Below are 21570 nucleotides of genomic sequence, written 5' to 3' on the forward strand. Positions count from 1 at the left end.
CTAGAATATCATCGTCTAGTAGTCGTTCACGACTCCTTAATTGAATTTGCCAAGCAGACTTCCTGATGAGTCTCGATTACTTGCTCGTTTGCAAAGTGTCTCCATGGCTGGCATTTAACCGGAAAGTCACACCCTAGGGAATTGTTGTCCGGAAAGGGCGTGTGCTAAAAAAGGCGCTGGAAAAAGGATGAAATATAAAATTATGTTAAACAATATTAAAGTTAAACGCTTGACACATTATTATATGTATACGTTATTACGCAAAATGAGAATATCACGCATGTTGTTACAAGAAACTGATCCTGTGTTTATTAATATTCTAAGTGCAATTAAAATTTTTTTAATGTTTTAAAATACGCAACTCTTTTAACAACGCTCAACGAAAAATACTGGTTCAGATCGATCGAAAAGATTCGATTCTAACAAGTCTCGTTTTCATCTCATTTTATATTTTTGCAGAAAATAAAATGAATGATAAATGATTAATCAAATCTTGTGCGAGTCACGAAGGATCATTTAAATCTTGTAACACACATAAGTTTATTACCAAATCTTTGCCAATATTATTAAGTTCACTCTCCTTTCTTCATCAATTTCCGTTAAAGCAATTTTGAAACCTCTTAGTCGACAATTGAGTGCCACGACGGGAGTAAATTGCCGTCAGCAAGAAACGTAGGTGGCACAGCTCATTGAGAAAACGATCCTATATCAAGACTTATCCCTCAAGATTTCCTAAATATAGATAGGCGCTGAACTTCGAAACTCAATCTTCTATTCTTAGGCTTCGCAGCGGCTGTATCATCCAAAGTACAGTTCCACGTTCTTCATTATTTCAACAATTACTCAAGAAGTTGGAGAATTCCGTCGGAAGCTTAGACAAGGGGGAAGTTGCTTTCTTCTTTATTCAAAGGCCACGGGCGCAAGGCGAAGTGAACGATTTCTCTCGTTGAATTGATCAAGCCGAGAGATCTCTTTTTATACTTTCCAATGCCGTCACTTTAATTCGATATCCATCAATCGGCGGACTATGTCGAGCCCCTTTTAAGTCTGAATTACCATAGATATTGCTAGCGCTTAATGCAGCCTGTCGTTGCGAACTAAGAAAGGGAAATTTATCACGGTAAATACAAGAAAATGAGGATAGTTTTAATTGACCACGTAGACACGGATTCTGATGAAAGATTTCTTTGTCTTTTTTATCGTCACTTTACGTCCGGTTGAACTATTCCACTTCTGAACGAGCGAAATCCTCTGAGAGAGATAATGAAAACGAGATTTCTCTACATTTTTAGCAAATTATTTAAAAGCAGATAATTCATCGCAGCTAATGAAACTCAACTTGCACAAAGTTTTAATTTTTTTCTCGCCTGATTGATGAGGCACCGACATAGTTATCTCGCGTTGAAGTTTCGACTTTAATGGCGCGGAAAACGTTAGATCAACTTTGATATAAAGCAGGCGAATAGGGAAAGGCAGGAAGACACGGAAGAGGAAGAGAAACCTTCAAGAAGAGGCCTCAAGGAAGCATAGCCGCAGCACTACGCGGCAACGTTCTCTAAATTCTACGTCGCCGAGATTGCGTCTCACGAAGAGAGCAATCATTCAAAGTCTGCTTCAAAGAAAATGTTCCGATCATCCCACGTACATACATCACGAAGAGCAGCGTTCTGGATACACGCGAATCTCTCGCGTGCCGCGTCGCGACGGAGGAAATTGATAGCGCCACGTTGTATAAAAAAAAGATCTCGTATCCTTTATGATAGCCACGCGTGCACACTATGTGGCATGCGATAATACGATTACAGAGTATCGGGTGCTCGGAAAAGCCCCACGGAAGATGTTAATGTTTCGCCGTCATTCTACCGATACCGCACAGATTTCCTCCTTCCTCGAGCCTTCTATTTTTTATCGACGCTGATATAAAAATCGCGTAAAACCGCGCGAGAATAGATCAGTCTCACGTTTCTCTGTCGTGCAGTTTTTCACATTGAAAATGTTCTTTAAAATTTTCAAACTGTTCTCTCGTAGTGTGACGCGCAAAATGATATTTTTGACGGAACGCTCGATTATAATTGTATTACAGGCTACGTATATCACGACGGATTATTAATGATGTCTTTAATATGTCTGAACAAGAATACTCGACATTATTTTACTCTTTCAGCAAAAGCTGCAAACGATCAGACGGACATCGAATCTTATCGCGACGCAAAGTAGATAGAAAGAAGCTCATTAACCACGTACTACGCTCTGCTTCGTTTGTCTTTAACGTTTCAACTATCAAATATCAATACAATATGCGCAAAGGTCGCTAATCTTAGAGAGTACGCTTTTGAGCTCATGATCAGATTCGCGCATTACGACTTTTCTACTGTCGCATCGTGCAAATTATAAGAAAGATTAAAGCTAAATGATGCATGTTGGAACTCGAAGGACTTATGCAAAGCGATAAACGTTCCGCTGGGGAAAATTTCCTGTACGACGATGAAATTAAGCCAATACACTTTGCGCTTAGATGTGCAGCTCTTCGTGGCGCTTTGTCCAAGTTAAGCGCTATCCCTTTGAGGATATCTCGTCTTGTCAGCTACGCGGAGCACAGTGTTCTCTGAACACTCACTACAATCCCCGTAAGGCGAACAGACAATCGTCTTCAAGTTGTTCGCGATTCCCATATCGATTTCACGTAACAATCGCTTTTCTCGATATTATTCTGGCACCGCTCATGGGATCGCGTGCGATGCGCATCGTTGATGTTATTGCGCTCAGAATTTTCTCGATAATGTCGCCTCGCGCATGGATGACCTTCGTTACAAAATCCCGATTATGCCATGCTTCGGATAATCGCGGAAAAGGGATTCCGTAATGTCAAACGCCGTCTAAAAAGTGCGCATAAGTGGTCCTTGCTGAAAGGAAGCTCGCAGCAAGCGTGCATGAACTGCAAGCGATGCAAGAGGATCAAAGAAATTCTTCGGTTTCTCGAATCAGCCGAAGTGAAACTTCATATAGTTTTAATGCATCCCTTAATGCGTTGCTACGTTTCGCGGTAGTTCCTCTCTCTCTCTCTCTCTCTCTCTGGCTGTCCTCGAACGAATAAATCGCGCAGTGAAAAAGCATCTCTCAATTCCCTTGTCAGTTAGGAAGAGATCTAGTGGGATCAATGTTATATCACAGGGATCGCTATCAATAAGCGATACGTTAAGACTAGACCATGCGTGACAATGTGAACGAGCGTAAGAAAGAGATATGACGCGATGAACCTGCGTCGCCCGTTGGACATGTCCGTATCGGATCAAGAAACCTTGTTCTACCTTATAAGTTGCAGCTTACATTTGCGACCTGCTCGATATTCCGCACTCGCGAGAAAATATATATTCCCGTTGCATTTGAGATACGTAGATTTTATCCGATACTTTCTTCTTTCCACACCAATCGAACGTACCCTTGCTTCGCTTGTACCGCTGCAAATTCTGCTCGAGCGATCTGTTCTGGGAAGTTTTGCAGCAGCGCGGTTCTCGTATAAAAGGATCGTTTTGTATCGAGTGATTAGCTGATTCACGACTGGTTCTGTGGTACGTACTGTGGATACCGCATTAAACTTTGGAAATTCGTCGGAACGTTCAACCATTTGTGTGCCATTGAATAATTGAACAGTTTGCGCTACGTAGAACATTTCATTTCCGTCGCCGACTTTTAAAATCGAATTACGCTGATTTGAGTGAGATTTTTCGCGCGTATTATTTTAGAGCGGATACATTTACTTGTCGATAATATATCTAATCGTTTTATTCGCCACAAAAAGCGCAATCGAATTGTACGGCTTTTCTCTATATTATACTATTCTCCAGCATACATGTGTGGGTATATCCTGACCCTTTAACCGTTTACCCTTTAAAGGTTAAAGGTATTTGTCCGGCGATCACCCCGCATAAAATTCCCTCCTGACCTCATGCCGTAAGCATATTTTCGAATTTTTCTTCAATCGGCCGGCCATGATACTGACAGAAAGAATTTCACGTTCAGATGCACGAATCAAGTGAATCGAGTCTCTTTGTGGAGAATAATTCCGGTGGCATCTCTTGATCGGCGGTTCGTCGGTCCGTCAATTGAATTCGAAATCCGGCATCCCCGGCTTTCACCCGTAACGATGAGACGACAACGATCTCAATCAGCATTGCGTTGCCCTGAATATCAACGAGCAGGAAACACAAGAGGCAAGTAGTCGAGGCGGTGAAAATATCAAAGTTCGCCGCGCTCTGATACCTAGAGAAGTTCTTAGACGTGCGAGCATGTTTCCTCGGCAACACCCTCTTTGTTTCGCGTTGTACTTTTCTTGCATGACGCTCTTCTGATCCGTCTGGTATTGATTCTTGTAAATCTCACATTTGATCTTTGAAATCAAGGAATAATTAAGTATACATAGGTAAATTTTCTTGATGAAATTTCAAGAATATAAAACAAATTTGAAGAAGACATATTCTCATATCTTGATCTAATAAAGAATCAAGAGCGTCTATATACCCACGAGATAACGAGAGACGGTATTGCACGCTAGGAAGGATCATGACATTATTGCTATGCGAATTGAGATATAGCAACATTAGAAAGAGAGAAAGAGAGAGAGAGAGAGACAGAGAGAGAGAGAGGGAGATTGAGATGGAAACGTTTCATACATTTTCATGGCACGCGAGACAAGATCGAGGAGAAGGATTTACCCCGTTGGCGATCATAAATTTCGCAAAGACTCGATCGCTTTTTTATCGCGGGGTACATCCACGGAAGCAGTCGGATTTTTCTTACAATCGAAACGATCGACGTGAATTGGAGCGACCGATGTGGCGCACTCGATGAGAAATCGCGACTCGCCAGGAATTCACTCGTAATTTGCGAATGTAACGTAAGAAAATTTTCCATTGAATATACTTCGAGACGTTCATTCGGATCGTTAACTACATTATCATAAATGCCTTATATTATAACTGCATTATTTCGATTCCACGATCGCTTCGAGTTTAAAATTTACAGTTCTGTTGATTTAGTTAAATTTTTTGGGACATAAATCAACTCTGTGTGGACGTGAGTAAATTTAATATGTAATATGTAAATTCCACGCCACAGATGATACCCGGGTTCAAGTTGAATATTTTGTAAGGCTAACAGCTGTGTGCTACGCGCAATGATATACATATATTCATGCGATGCGGGAGGGAAACACAGTTTAACTCAGACTTGATCGATAAAAATGAAATAGCCGATGACACGAGCCTTCTCTCGAAAAATGTTCGCTCCGCCGACGGAACATGCCTCTTTTATTCACACTTGCAACCACAACGGCTAACCATCGATGAAAAACCGCCGAACGAGAGATGGATTCCGCCTGTACCGGATTATTTTCAATCTTTTTCACGGCGTAATCCAGCGGATTGCGGTCGTCTGACATTTTCATGCCCGGCGAAAATCTAACTTATTTTAGCTCGAAATCAATCATATTTTAAAACCGACTGTCCGATTAACGCGAGTCTTTATTGCGTCAATTGGCAGATAGAAATAGACTCTAATGTTTCCTCGAACAAATATCAGCGAGAGCAGATCCGTTCTTTGTTCTTTACATTACGCGACTAATTTTAAATAAGACATGACCAATTAGTTCAGTTATTTCGTTATCGCTATTTCATTGTTCTACGTGCCAATAAGCCCTTTAGCTATTCTACAGTACCGTCTCACGATCTGATCATTTGTCTGTGCACGTTCTGTATGCTCACGTGCGCTCCTGTTTGCGATCTGAATATTTGCTCGGATGTGATTACACGATAATTAACATAGACAGGTGGCGAGATGTAATATTCAAAGTCAAATCCCCCGGATTCAATTTATTTCACTCTGCACGCGAAGGGAAGTAATTCGCCGTCCATGCTGCGAGCAGAATGAAGAAAAATGTTGTTCGAATGAAACGTTTAACCACGCTTCGCCCGCCGAGGAAACGAACGCGCGCGCGAACATAATTCCACGAAATGAGATATTTTATTAAAAGATATGCCTTCAACACGACAGAGCCACCGAAACGGCCACTTTGCTTCGTATTGCGTTAAGATAAGCGTTTTCATCTTTATGCTGACGTTAAACGTCTACGTGCACGTCGTAACGTCATGACGTCGAGTTAACCGTTATAATCGTAAAAGCGACACGATAAAAGTTTTCCCTGTGTCGACTTTGCGTTTTACGAGTTTCTGAAGTCCTTAAACATCTGTCCCACATGCTTACGTTTGCATATCGCTTCGTACGCTTTGACATATCGAATGGAATAAATTGAACTGAAACTTGCGATACGCGGAAATTTTTTCGAACCACCGGTAGTTAATTTCTTAATCCCACGAAGTAGCAAAAAAGTCCTCGAAATATATGTTAAGATCAGGATCATCCTAGATTAGCGGCTGCTGAGTGGTACAGAGCGAAATTGTGAAGTGGCGTAACATACGAAAAACTTTAATCGGCAGCGCACTGTCGGAAAGCTTCAATCCATTAAAATTTTCCAAACGAAGGAATTCCATTTGCAGATTTCATCGACTCTCGCAAAAGCGCTATGTTCGGATAACGATATTAAACTTGGTACATTCCTACTTGTCACTTTTTTTTAAATAAATATTTGACGCAATTAGATATCCTTAAAAAGGAAGTCTTGCGTACGAAAATAAGTATAAAAATTCAGATGAGAAAAGTTAGGGAAAGATGGTATACAGGAAACAAGTATAGGTCGCTAAGAAGAAGGAAAAAAAGGAACATCGTTATCTTAAGTTTTAAAATGAACATGGAATTTCAGAGAGAGATTCTAGATAAACAAGGACGATTCTTCATAAACAAGGATGAAACTACTTGTTCTTATATTATTGGTAATCTTGTTTAAAATATTCTCGAGGTTATCGGGTATTTTCTACGGTCTATTTTCTTCTATGTTAATACACCGGATATAAGCCACGATGAAAATGGGTTAATTTTGCAATTTTGATTTTAATAATAAAGTCTTGAGGAATTTAGAATCAACCTCGTGCGAGCCGAAGTCTAGACGACGCGCTCTCGTTTATCGCAATCTTTTATTGATACTATTTAAGCTGGAGGTCGGAAATGAAACTGAAAACGAATTCGTGATCCGTAATCCAATATCTGTAAATCGCTTTAACAGATCCGTGCCGATAAAGATCTCAGAATTGCAGATCCGTGTCCGCGCGCTATTCTCGCGGAAAATGTCAGCGGTGGTGGGCAAATATTTGTCCGAGCTTCCACCTTGTTTTGCATATGATACGCACGCATGAATATGCATGCCGTTTAAGAAATTGATAACGACCCTTCCGCATCCCGAGACCGAGGACGCATCTCAACCGGGACAGGAGATCTCGCGCGCGCGGGGAGGGGCGGTAGCGATTGCATAGAAAACTGCAGTTAGCGGAAATTGCCTTCCCGGCGGAAAAGCGAAATTGGCACCTCCTGAAGTGCATCACGCTGGATTTTCATTCGAATGCAGCTGCGGCAGGCAGGCGGATCGTTCGCGTTCGCGAAATTATGGCTTTTCGGATGACGATAATCCGATTTTCATCCATTTCCTAGTTTGCATAATAAATACTCACAGTAACATGCATTAAACATACGTGCGTTCTCATTGAACCAGTATTCATTCCATTTTTGCATTTCTTCCATTTTCTAAATATTTCTTGCTTCTAAAATGATTTGACAATAGAACGGAGGTATACAGCGGGCTCGATTCAACTAGAATTTCTTCATGGCAAGCTCTCGTCTGATCCTGCATCTTCATATTCCGGCGCTTCAGAGCGGCTTCGCGAGTAATATTTAACCGCGATGTTCCAAGCTGCACGTTCCAAGTAATGCACATAAGCACGCTCGTGGTAATACGCACAATGCGAATTCACCTCGGAATTTCGTCGCGTCGAAAACCTCGTCAGGAGGTACTTCAGGTTCGCTTTCTGCATTCATTTTCAAGCAGCAATGCGGAATCGCGTTTCAGACTGGTCAGTCTTCGGGTATTACACTTTGAAGATAAGCATCGTAGAACTGGGTCGTGATGAAAGCTCGATAGTTTCGATGACCGGACCGAGAAGGGAGGACGAAAAAGCGTCTACTCTTTGGGTCGAGTGTTTGCGGAAACCTTAAACCTTACTTGATGAAGAGACAACGGTGACTCCCTTTGGAACCCTTGGATCAACTTTCCCGTATTTCCCGAGCGTCAACGAAATACGACCATTCGGAGATTTTGGAGAACATCTCTTTAAATTGAGAGCATCGGTCACTGAGAAACTCCAGGACACTGTTATCTTTATTACCTTGTAGCTTCTAACGGATGAGTATCTACAATGTAATACGATAAAATTAATTAATGGAAGCTTGCATTAAATGAAATTAAAAATGAAGATACGTTACGTTTATTTATTTATGAAAGTTAATAGAATGTATGATTTCAAGACTATAATTGAATTTTGATCTACACTCGATACAATGATTAATATCGTAATATATTGGAAAGATTAATTAGAGTATCGCATTAATTAAAAAGATTGGAATAATACGTTATTTGCACATTATTCACCGTCAAGCTTTGATTCCTCTCATTTCCTCTCAAACTTCATTTGACATATCAGCGATAGCATCGTAACGCTTTTCATGCATGAAGGCTATTTCTGTTTATCTTGAACGGTATATCGCTGCTGTTTAATTACATTTATGGATCTGTATCGCAGTGATATAGCTTTTTCACTCCATGCATTGCGACAAAAGCTCCGGGTGCAAAAATTTCGGTGAAACGGGACGACGATGAAACCGGACGTAATCTGATCGCGATTGCTTCCGCTCGGGCCAACGTGGGTCCGCATCAATGGTCATAAAGTTTATTGCTTCGACACTCGGGTTTAAGAACGCTTCCTTGCCCTACGCATGTTGCAATAAAGTTTGCGAGGCGGAGACGTGTACCGTCAGGTTGTACCATCGCTTACAGAGTCGTAATTCCGTGCTGTTCGTAAAGCTGTAAGCATATAAGCGTTGGTGCCAATCTCGTCATATACGACTTTACAATTCCACGGTATTGGTTTTCCTCATCCATCCACATTTGTTGTTGATAAAATCATAAAATCCGATTACTGAGAATATTGGCGCCAGCACGTGTTCAAGATATATTGATAAATAATTTCGTCAAATTAATCATAAATAAATTTTTAGATCTGCGCGTTGTAAATATTTTCTTTGTTTATTCATTGTTAGCGCGTAACAAGTTACATTAGTTGAGTTACATCAAATAAATTATATTGCGACTCATTAAGAAATTATTGTTCGTTTTTAATACTTTAGAACGACCTATAGACCATGTTATCAGATGTTCTATATTTACAAAAGGCAATTATTCGTTAACGTCATAATGATAACATGATAACAATTCATGTTCTTAGAATTCATGTTCTTAGTAATAAGCGTCCGACATGGATAGAAACGACGAGCAATGACGATAATTAATATTGTAGCGATTCAAAGGAAAAAGCTCGAGCCTCGAGGGCCAGTACTTGCAATAACGGTCACGATAAGCTCCGTGATATCGCCGTCTCAAAAAGGCAAGCCGCCGATTCGCAATACCAAGACATTCATTAGCAATCATTAGCCTTATTAAAGTAATCGCGTTTTATTTTGTCGTCCAACGGTCTCGTCCTGTAGTTTCGTTTTCTGCGAAAATTTAATTCGGAAAGGAGGTGATATTTCTCGACTTTTCCGAAGAAGCGGAGAGGCTTTACTCAAGCTTCGATCCGAGGGTTGCATTCCTTCAAAGGAAAGGAACCTTCCTAATCGTGTATCCTCTCCCTCTCGCAAGGACACTCCGACAAATTACGAAAGACCGGAATATCATCGTTTGTCGGAAGGACGATTCCGTTCCTCGAGTGCTCTCCCTCGGGCTCCATAATGCAATAGCGCATGCATCTAATGCTATAACTATATGTACTGAGAAATACAAATGTGTTTGTGTGTTGGTCCCTCGATACCAAGAAAATGCATTTTCTTACGAAAACATGTAATTTTGAGAGATTTTGAGGAATTCTGAAATATTTTTCGGAATCTCTGTTTATAAACTTATGAAACTGAGCTTAACATATGTATTTGTTAGAATAATGTCCAAATAACATATTTAAATAAAAATTGTTATAGAGAAAACATATAGAAGGACAATGGACGTTTATGGTAAATTTTGAAACAACTGCGCAGACTAAACGTGGCGTAAATAATAATGCATTGCCTTTGACATACCTGTGACTATGCATAATTTCGGACAAAGTTGTCGAACTAATTAAACTCCAGTCTACCGAGGAGCAAAGTTAGACAGCTCTCCTATTTCAATGATTGGTTTCATGAAATTCCATGCAATCACTGCAGAAAGTGGAGATCGTTAAAGTCGAAAATACAATTTAAAAACTTTATACAGCCTTCTAAGAGCAATTTATTTGTCTTCTGAGTCGAAAAGAGAACTGTGAAGAAAAAATTATATACATTTAATTATTTAATGATCATGGAATTTTCCTAAAGCTTTTTGCGATTTCAAAGTTCTTAAAGTAGATTTGATGTCAATCGAGCAATCAGACACTTAATTACATTAAGACTAACAATCTTCAAGCTATAGCTCGTGAGAAAGAGATCCTGTTCCGAAGCATTGTGAGTATTGAATTAACTTAATTAAAAGCTCCTGAGAGAGAGAGGACAAGAAAAAGCGGAGTGGCCTGAAACAACGGAAGCTAAAGTGGTCGGGCCAACTCGGCGGGATCGGTAAATGGCTGAAAGAAGGCACGCACGCAGATAGAAGCGAGAAAATAAATCTATACTGCACATCAGTGGATGAAAATGGCAAATATTTGAAGCTCTCGGTATGCCGAATGTATTACAGACCGGGACTCGCACCCTCTTACCGTAATGTCTCCATCCCCTCTATCTCTTGACCTGGATTCTCTTGTACATCAGACTGAGGATTTCCCTTCAGATGTACGTGTACGTACACTTCAAAGATTGTGCTTGCGAGCTCAAGCGATCGTACCGATAAGGAACGGTGATTCTAACACGCGGCATCCTTCCTCGGAAATTCAAATGCCCTTTGAAAATAGGGATCTCTAATTATTGTCATAAAACTTTCATGGGTTCTTGCATAATAAAGACGCAATGAGATTTCATGCAGAAGACACTTGGATCTGATAAGGGAAACGTTTGTAGCAGCGAGTGACATTTTCGTATTTAGCGTAACAGCAATCTTACCTTCTTCATCGATTTTCACCAATGTGTTCGAAGACCAACAAACATTAAAACTTTATGTGATACCTGAAAAAAAATAATTTGCGCGACAGTAACATAAAAATTGAGTGTAAACAATTTTTAGATACTTCGTTAACGATCAAGTCTGATCTGCACTTGAGACTAATTCACACATGAGTATTAACGGTGAGTGATGGGGTGAAAACTCACTCGTGGGAAATTCACGGAATTCGCTCTTCCGCGAGCGTTCTGTAGCTGATGGCGTTATTACGTATGTATGGAATAGCATCTTGCTGGCCACGTGGCACCAGATTTGCTGAGCTTTATGTACCATTGGGATTGAAGCGTTAGGATGCATCTAGCGCAAAATCTGTGTGTAGGAAAACAGGGAAGAATCCAGATGCAATTCATAGAACGACTGATCCAACCGAGTAGATCCCGGAAAACAGAATTATACATGAGCCTCGTAACACGAAAAGCGAATGCAATCGATAAGCGCATTGATATACTTGTGCGTACAAATCACATATATTTATAATAAAAAAATGAGAAAGAAGATAATTGTTTGAACTTTAGACCTGCAACTGCAGTGCAGAAATGAAAACTTTTGTGCTAAATAATAAATAAATAATACATGCACAAATGATAAGTATCTTAGAAATGATGAATGTAGCAGCACGAGTGTGTCTCAAGAGACGCGTATAATATCGTGCATCTGACAGAAAGTTATCGAACTTTATAGACGCGATGGAACTAGGCTTCTATGATAAACTTCGCCAGGGCACGTTAGAGCTAAAGACCGGCGATAACAGGAGTGTGACACGGCGGATAAGGGGAGTCACGAGAGGTCACGGGAGAAAATCGGGGAGCAGAAAATACTCCGGGCGAACGTCTCGATAATCGGGGGGAGGGTTCTGCAATGTGCACATGACTTCGCGTCAGGCGTGCTCATTAATTAGAGCACGATAAGGCGATTAAATTCATGGACAATATATAATATGTGTACATGCGGAAACGGACGAGCGACGCTTTTGAAAGCGGGAAAATGCGATTACAATTAAACTATAATTATATGCGAGCGCTGACGCGTCAAAACCAGTTAATCCGTTTTCTACAAAGACCATGTCCGCGCGTAACACTCGTAACGGAATTACCGCGCGGTTGCTGCGCTTTGCCACGTGGATCACCAGCATAGACGTGCAGCTAGTGTTTTCACAGCTACATACATGTATCATTTGTTGCTCGAGTGTTATCAGCATGTCAACTAGAAATTCGTTAAATATTCGAACCGACTAAATTTTTCGCGAATTAACGCTTATGTTAGACTGTCTAGCTAATTTCAATGCCCATGATAATACTAATGTTTCATATATTTAATATATATTGTACAAATATCTTATTTTCTTTTCATTTCAATACATGTATAAATAGTTAATGAAATAATTCTCATTTAAACTCAAGACAGTCGAGACAGTCAGCTATGTATGAACAACGTGGCAAGTAAGTTAACTTGCAAACTTCTAACGTATCGCGATATTAACGTCTGCTCGCGATTTCGCGTTCGTGCCTTCTCCTTTATGTATTCTACCGGACGCAGCTGCACGTGAAATTAGCCCTTCAGGGTGAAATATCCCTCTTCAGGGCGGTTAGATTCTTCGCGGTACGTCGCTGATAAGAACTGCTGGACTTCCGAGAAAATGCGGAAGGATCGATACGCGCGCGGCTGGATCGAAGCGAGAGGAGGCGCGCTACCGTTTAGATGGAGGTCACTGAATTAAAGTCGAACGAACGAAGGGTCATCGCCGACGAACCGTGGCGAACGAGTGCCACCACGCGGGCCATGCGAACGTGTGTCACTCACCTCGAATAGACGTTAATAATTTATTTTACTTCGTATGTAAGATCGATACGTGAAATGTTCCCCGTTTACGGTTCTAATCATGTTTGCATAACCGGCGCGTGCAAGTATGTTCGAAGCTGCGAACGTTGACCGTCTGGCCAAGTTAATATTGACGATATGCACGTTTTATCGTGTGCACAGGTGTATCGTTGCTGCAAATATCCATCGGTTGGTAGAACAGCAATCGCAAAACAGAATTGAGAAAAATAATATTTTCTCCGCCTGATTCATGAGAAAAGAAATGATCGTACATGTGACTTCGTTGTTTTATTAGCATTGCTGATATTATAATACAAAACAATACATTTTTCATCATAGATGTTTCCCTCTTTTATATGTTTCTCGTGTATATAATTGTCACAACAAATTGTAATGTATAATATTACGCAAAAAACTGCCTCTTAGTTTTTATTACTCATTACTACTAGTAAAAATCATAAAAGAAAAATGTATGTTTATAATATGTAACATTCATAAGGCAATCAAGAAAAACCGATTATTTATATAATATGCATAATAAATTGCGTGAGTGTTGCGTTTAACGTGAATTATATTAAATGAGGAAATTAAGAATCGTAATAATGATTGTTAATAATAATACCATTATTGCGATGGTATCTTACTTTCACACGCTTTGCTTATTACATACGAAAGGTAGTTTATATCTCGATTAACAATATATTCTATCAATTGAAGAAATGGCAGATAACTGCCATGAATATTTTAACGTTCAAAAGAAAGGTAGATGCATGAAAGATGAGACATAATTGTTTTCATCAGTATGATGAAACAAAAAAAGAAATCTCTTCAAATATCACTCACGCGATATTATAGAATACTCTTTAAAAATCACATGAATAAAATAAATTTGACGAGTCATTGAATAGATTTTGTGCATTTCTGCACCAAAAGATATTTCTTTGTAACGTACCTTGCAGTTTAGTTTTTAGAAAACATTTATTCGCTATTCGACATCAATTTTCTAGACACCAGCGAGACAGAACTGTGAGAAAAAATGGATTACATAATAATCCACTAGTATGTAGTTTGTCATATGTTTGTTAATAAAATATTATACACAAAAAACCATCGAAACTTCAGCTTCGAGAACTGCTTTTTGCTTTGTTAAAATCGAAGAAAAGATCAGACATAAAATACATAAGTTAAGAGAGAAATAGCTATCTTTCCAGAAATATCCTTTGCAAAATTGCACGAAACGTATGCATGCTTCAATGACTCGCATGAAATTTATTTCATTTGTATTATCTAACTTATCATTCAACTGAGCGCGATCGCGATCTGCTGCCGCTCCCTGATCTAGACCTAGACTTTGATACAGATCTCGATTTAGACCGCGAGCGGCTCTTGCTTCTCGATCGGCGTTCTTCCGAAGCTGAGCGCGAGCCACTTTTCGATCTTGACCTCGAGGGGAACGGAGAAGCTTTCCTTGAACCACTTGGCGATCTTGACCTAGAACCGCTCTTTCTTGAACTTGACCGTGATCTTGCTTTCGATCCGCTTCTCCGGGAGCCGCTGTTAGACCGCGATCGTGAGCCGCTCTTGCGCGAACCCGATCTCGATCTCGATCTGGATATGGATCTGGACTTAGATCTTGATCTGGATTTAGATCTGGATCTGGATCTGGATTTTGATCTGGATCTGGATCTGGATTTTGATCTGGATCTGGATCTGGATCTTGATTTTGATCTGGATCTGGATCTAGATCCACTTTTGGCCGAGCCTGACCTTGATCCGGATGCTGAACGGCTTCTCGATCTAGAGACGCTTCTAGACCAGGATCTCGAAGCTGATCGTGACCGAGAACGTGACCGAGAACGTGACCGAGAGCGTGACCGTGAGCGGGAACCGGAATGTGAACGAGAACTGCTCCTCGAACGGCTTCCGGATTTCGATCTTGAACGAGATCTTGAACGCGAGGCACGAGAGCCTTCTGATTCGGAGGCAATTCGCCTGCTGCTGCGCGGTTGATTCTCGTTGCCACTCTCGCCACTGAACGAAATAAAAAAATAATTACAGATCTCATTGATTTCAGCTAAACTAATTATTATAGCTATAAAAATCTGTGTTCTAATATTCAACGGATAATCTAGAAACGCGAACCATAGTTATAGTTATAATACAACGTTAACTTATGGAAAGAAACTCAATCCTTAAAATACTTCTTTTGGAAGTCATACAATCGAAAACAATCATAGCATTGAGATAAAGTCGATTGTACGTACCCGCTAGCGATTTTAAGGCCACCTGCATCACTATCCGATTCACTGGTGGAAATAGTTTCCTTCGATTTAATCTTTCCTTTGAAGGTCTCCATCGCTCCTCTGCGGGATTTCTCTTTCTTTCCGGTATTCTTCTTTCCTCGTTTACGTTTTGGTCGATCACTCTCTGATTCTGTAAAATGAACGTTCACGAAAATGAGAGAAAAAGAGAAAGAGAGAGAAAGCATTATTTATTACACTCTGGAAAAAGTCTGTCCAAGCACAAGTGTGATAAACAATTTTTAAATGCGAATATACAATGTATCAAAAACGTATCAAAGTATTATATTTAGATCTAGATTTATACAAAATATGAAGACATATAAAAGTTAATTTCCTTACCACTGTCGCCACTTCCAACGTCCTTCTTGCGTTTGGGTTTGCCCCTGCTCTTCCTCTCTTTAGTTTCACCGCTCCCCTTCCTCTTACGCTTCCTTTCCCTCGGCGCTTCCTCTCTGCCTTCGTCTCCGCCGGATCCTCCGCTGTCACTGATGTACTGTTCAGTTCGTACCCTCTTGCCCTTTTTGCCAGATTTTTCTGATGGCATTTCTCCAAACACCAACGCGTTCTTAGTTTTCTCCACGTATTCTTGTCGTTTTTGCAGCATCTCTTCTTCTTTTTGACGGCGCATCTCTTCCAGCTTGCGTTGTTCCTCCGTCTGGCGCATTTTGAAAGCTTGCCTGAAAACGTGATTTAGCAATAAGATAGATATGTGTAATATATATATATATATATATATATATATATATATATATATATATATATTACACATATCTCCGAAGAGTAACGTACCGTTCTTCTTCCTGCTTCCGTCTCAACATCTTCTCTTCCTCGTCCAATCTTCTGGCTCTGGCGACGTGATACTGCGCTTGCGACAATAAGTCTTGACACCTCCTAGATTCCGCGTCAGCTAATTGCTCCATCCTGTCACCGTGCGCCGACAAATACTGGAAATACTTGTGTGAAAGGCCCAATTCGTGGACAGCTTGCAGTACCGTCGTAAGAGTGGATTTTTCGTCTTTAAGGATTTGCGTGGCTAGTCGTTGCAGCACGAGGGCAATGTTGTATAACAAAACGGTGTCTTGCGGAGCAACTCGGCGTGCCTAGAGAAGTATGAAAAATAATATATTAAAATAAATAATAAATTAAATTAATGTATTAAAATAAATAATGTATTAAACGTGAAAAATCATGAGTATCTCGGAAAGAAGTTTACACGCGTTCAATTACCTTCAACAGCGTTAGTTTTGCCTCCTTTAGCTTACCAGCCTTGAAGTAGGCTCTCGCAAGATACTGCAGCACTTCAACATGATGATATTTATAGAACTTGCGCAAGCAATTTTCGTACTGCAACACGCAACGTTAGATTGATTATATCAGAACCCTGGGGGAAAGCGCGCTGCTCGTGCCGATTGTCTACCAATCACTTACCATTTGTATAGCGCTGACGAACTGCTTCTGCTCCACGTAAATGTGCGCGATATTCAACCAGACGTCACAGAATTCCGCTGTTGCCTCGCGCACCTGGGCGAATATGTCTCTGGCCTCGTTCACACAACCCTTGTGCGCAAGAACCGCTCCGATGCCGTTTGCAGCCCAGATATTCTTCGGATCGTTTCTCAGCACCTGTCGCAAACAAATCAGTTGCCGTCACGAGCGTTCTAAGTGTCCAGACAGACATCTAACTGACGCTGCGTTACCTGCTTGTACATGGCTAACGCTCGATCCTGATGCCGCTTCTCTCGTTCCTTGTCCTTGCCACTCTGATGCAACGTCTGCAGCCAAATGTTGCCCAAAGCGATGAGAGAGTAGGCGTCCGTGCTCGTTGTCGGATTCTTCAGGATCCTCTCGAATTTCTTCTGCCCAGGGCCCCACTCCATCTTGGCCAAGTGCAGGTTGCCCAGCAGCGACCACGCATCCGGATGTTCGTTGTTGATTCGTAAGGCATCCTTGAACCAATCGGACGCCTCGTATATCTGGCCCTTGTCTCTGGCCATGCAGCCAAGTCTCAGGTAACAGTCCACGTAATTCGGGTGCTCCTTCAGGATATCTTTGTAGAGCTTCTCCGCGCGGTCGAATATGCACAGCGCTTCGTTGAGCCGCGCCAGGTTGTACGTAGTTGTCACCGCTATTGAGTTGTAGTACCCTGAATCATGCAAAGCATCCGCTTTCGAGCGCGCCAAAGATTCCTCCAAGTTCCTCCTAGCCTCTTCCAGATTGCCAAGTCTGAAGAATGAAAACGTAAACGATGATGCGAGCTTGTTTTCCCTCGACGAGATAAGCGCGAAATAAAATTGCCTACCTGTAGTGTAACGCTCCTACGTTGTTCAGAATCTCCGGTGGGATATCCGCCTGGACTTTTTCTTTCAGGATTCTGGTTGCGGTGCCGTAAGCATTTAGAGCTGCAGTCAGATCGCTCTGTTCCAATATTTGAGCCAGCTCGATCCACGCCTCGACGTCGTCGGGGAACTGCTCCGTCACCTTGCGCAAATGATTCTTCGCGATATCGCGCTTCGACTGCGAGCTCGAATTGGCGTAGAGCGATCCGAGGATCTTCATGGTCTCGTAATTTCCTGGTTGTGCTTTCAAAACCTTCTCGAAACATTGGGCGGCCTGCAATCGAGGTGCATTCTCGAGTTACTTGTTACCTCAGCAAAGAATTTACCTCTTTGAATAAAGTATTGGGTCGTCCGGAAAGTTCGTGCCGATTTTTAATAGATGGCGTTAGAACATGTCTGAATATATCAATGTTATTGAAAACATATGATTTATATACATATGCTTAAAGGTGACATTTCAACGCATCTTTAGGAAAAAAGTTGTTTGAGATAAATTGATTCGTGTCAGTTTTGTACTCTTTTGAAGATGGAAGAAAACAAAGAACATTTTAGACACTTGATGCTTTTCTATTACCGGAAAGGCAAAAATGCCTCACAAGCAACAAATTCGATATGTTCTGTTTACGGAGAAGGCGCTTTAGCTGAAAGAACCGTACGTAAGTGGTTCGCTAAGTTTAGAGCTGGTGATTTTAACCTTAAAGACCAAGAACGCTCGGGCAGACCCTCTACTACTGATGATGACCAAATCAAGACACTGATCGAGAATAATCCGCGCTACACGACACGTGAATTAGCAGAGATACTGAAAATATCGAAAACCATTGTCCACGATCATGTAGTGAAGCTTGGTTACGTAAGTCGCTATGATGTATGGGTTCCGCATAATTTGACCGAAAAAATTTAATGGATCGCATTTCCATCTGCGACTCTCTGTACAAGCGCAACGCAAACGTACCATTTTTGAAGCAATTAGTGACGGGTGACGAAAAATGGATCATTTACAATGTAGAACGAAAAAGATCCTGGGGTAAGCGAAATGAACCACTCCGAAAGCCGGCCTTCATCCAAAAAAAGTCATGCTCTGTGTCTGGTGGGATTGGAAAGGAATCCTATATTATGAGCTCCTACCACACAACCAAACGATAAATGCAGATAAGTACTGCTCGCAACTGGACGAATTAAAGACAGCGATTCAGGAAAAACGTCCAGAATTAGCTAATAGGAAGGGCGTCGTGTTCCATCAGGACAATGCCAGACCTCATGTTTCTTTGACTACCCGACAAAAATTGTTGGAGTTTGGCTGGGATGTGCTACCTCACCCACCGTATTCACCAGACATTGCACCTTCAGACTTTCACTTATTTAGGTCTTTGCAAAATTCTCTTAGCGGCAAGAACTTCAACTCTTTGAATGACATAAAAAACCACCTTGAGGAGTTTTTCGCCGAGAAACCTAAGAAGTTCTGGGAGAATGGAATCTTCCAGTTGCGTGAAAGATGGACAAAGGTTGTGAAACAAAACGGTGCATACATAAGTCAATAAATATTTATCGACATAAAAAAATGTTGCCTTTGAATTTTCCTTCAAAATCGGCACGAACTTTCCGGACGACCCAATATATCGTGTGTTCTTACATTTTCGGCATCACCGCGGTAAACGTACATCTGTCCCAGGCCAAAATGCGGTAACACAAACACAGGTGGAGCGAACTGCGTCGCCTGATAGTAATATTGAAAGGCCTGATCGTAGTCGCCCTGAAATATTTTTTTCGTTTTTTCGTTATCGAGCAAATATAACATGACGACAATGTAACTGGTACATGACAATAATCTAAGATCTTACTTGAACGTGAAACGCTCTAGCCAGTTGGTAACAACTCTCCGCTCGCATGGCTTCGTTTTCCGTGTTGTGAAACGCGTGCAGCGCCAGATGCTGCACTTTATTGTAATCCTTCTTGAAGAAGAAGTGATTCGCCAGATGGTTCAGCACCATCGGATTGGTCGAGTCGATCGTGTACGCTTTCGACAGCATCTGCACGCCGGTCCTTATGCTGTCGGGCTGCTGTTGATTCAGTTTCAACACTGAGAGCCCGACCAGCGCACCGACGCACTGTCCATCTATCTGCAAAGCCCGCTCGAACGCTAGCCGCGCCTTCTCCTGGTTGTTCAATTTCATGAAACAGTGTCCCATTCCCAGTCGAACGGCGGCAGGGCAGTTTGGATTGGTCCTGAGAGCTTTTTTGTAAAAGGCGAGGGCACCTCTGTAGTCTTTCTTGTTGAAGGCGATGCAAGCCTTGCCAAGCAGAGACGGTATATTATTTGGCGATTGATTCAGCACAAAATTAAACTGCGCGTCTGCCTGCTCCATTTTGTCGCCCTCGAGTAGGCAGAAATAAGCTCGGCCGAGCAAGTGATTCTGTAATGGGGAAAACGGGCAACGTGAGAATTATAAGAATGTCGATGTTGCTGTTCAGTCATTTACGATACGCACTTGGTCATACATGATGATCTTGTCAGCTGTTGTATACAATAACGTGGCTTTCGTAAAGAGATCTCTCTTCTTGTCCTTATTTTTTTCCCTGTTGGCTTCCTGGACATAATAGGCAGCCAACATGTCGAGCGCTCGCATCTGGTCCTTCTCATAGTCGCGATAATCGATATTCGCGTCGAGACGAGAAGATTCGAGTATCTTGATAAAATCGCCGATCTTTTGCTGCTTGTAATACTCGAGCTGAAATCAGACGCAAGCTTGTTACGAACGGACGCTCTTCGGCGTAGATTTCCTTTCGATTACGAAATCGTTTGTTCTACATACGGCCAGATTGACCCAGATGTAGAGCTGGGCATGTTCTTGCCGTAGTATCCCCAGGACTTCATCTCCATCTGGTAATTGATCTAGATACAGTTCTATTACCTGCGAGAAATGAAATTAAAATAGATTAAATTAAAAGAAATGATGAATATTAAAACTCCTGATAGAAATAATGCACATTTCAATATTTCTTGCATTTCTTTGATGTTAATATCCATATTAATAGTAAATCAAATTCACCGTCGCATTTTATGCCATGGCTTTTACATTTTCCAATACGACTTTCTTGTATACAGCATTGTAATCAGCTTTGTAATTTTAGGAATCTAACATATGCTTGGAACAGTGATGTTTGAAGGAATACTGGGATAAAGAACAAAATGATTCTATTTAAATTATATCTCAGGTGTAAAATCATAGTTTTACAATTTTATATTTATTTTACTGAGGGACACACAAAATACAATTACAACGGGTAGAGGAGATTGATATTATGTGGAAAGAGCCGAATTTAATATTTAAGAGAGAACGCAACTAAAGTAAGACAAAAATAAAGATATACATTTATTTAAAGAATCCATGCCAGACTATCGAGAAAATATCATTGTAAAGCGACGTATTGCAAAATTGCAATCCTCGTATACACATGAGACGAGTATGTATAATGTTTAACACAGCGCATCCTTCGTGGTTTGAGGTTAGACTTGCAATAACACCATCGTTCGCCGCGAAGATTGTGCATTTTACATACTTCGATTACTTCCATCATCATTAGAACTTTGCTACGGTGTTAGTTAATAAAAATCAGATGGAAAGGAGATACTTACCTCATCTGTATCGCGAAGTGGTATTTCTATTGAACCCGCCATCACTACTTCATGTTACACACTCCAACTAGACACACAACCCAACACTCACGACACAGAACTGGCGGAAATGGACGCGTGACTTGGACGAGCTTCTCA

The 21570-nt window shown here is 41.1% G+C and overlaps 1 protein-coding gene across 1 annotated transcript; it reads right to left on the reverse strand.

Annotated features, from left to right (window-relative positions):
* Positions 1-14321: 14321 nt before the first annotated feature.
* Positions 14322-21553, reverse strand: LOC105282240 (RNA polymerase-associated protein CTR9 homolog). Its single transcript, XM_011344092.3, has 13 exons — positions 21433-21553; positions 20609-20707; positions 20285-20524; positions 19637-20209; positions 19429-19548; positions 17759-18069; positions 17157-17682; positions 16888-17082; positions 16687-16803; positions 16249-16559; positions 15799-16136; positions 15421-15589; positions 14322-15187 (listed from the first exon to the last, which is right to left on the reverse strand). Exons 1-13 carry the CDS (start codon positions 21472-21474, stop codon positions 14452-14454), a joined length of 3777 nt encoding a protein of 1258 aa, XP_011342394.2. The 5' UTR covers positions 21475-21553; the 3' UTR covers positions 14322-14451.
* Positions 21554-21570: the final 17 nt, after the last annotated feature.

The sequence above is a fragment of the Ooceraea biroi genome, chromosome 12 (genome assembly GCF_003672135.1).
Source record: "Ooceraea biroi isolate clonal line C1 chromosome 12, Obir_v5.4, whole genome shotgun sequence".
Classification (NCBI taxonomy): domain Eukaryota; kingdom Metazoa; phylum Arthropoda; class Insecta; order Hymenoptera; family Formicidae; genus Ooceraea; species Ooceraea biroi.

Bases quoted from the DNA above. Each gene is read 5' to 3' on its own strand.
- LOC105282240 (XM_011344092.3), bottom strand. From the start codon at position 21,474: ATGGCGGGTTCAATAGAAATACCACTTCGCGATACAGATGAG. The intron at 20,210-20,284 runs GTGCGTATCGTA...TCCCCATTACAG, and splicing joins AGATCATCATGTATGACCAA to AATCACTTGCTCGGCCGAGC. The intron at 17,083-17,156 runs GTAACGCAGCGT...TGTTTGCGACAG, and splicing joins CGTTAGCCATGTACAAGCAG to GTGCTGAGAAACGATCCGAA.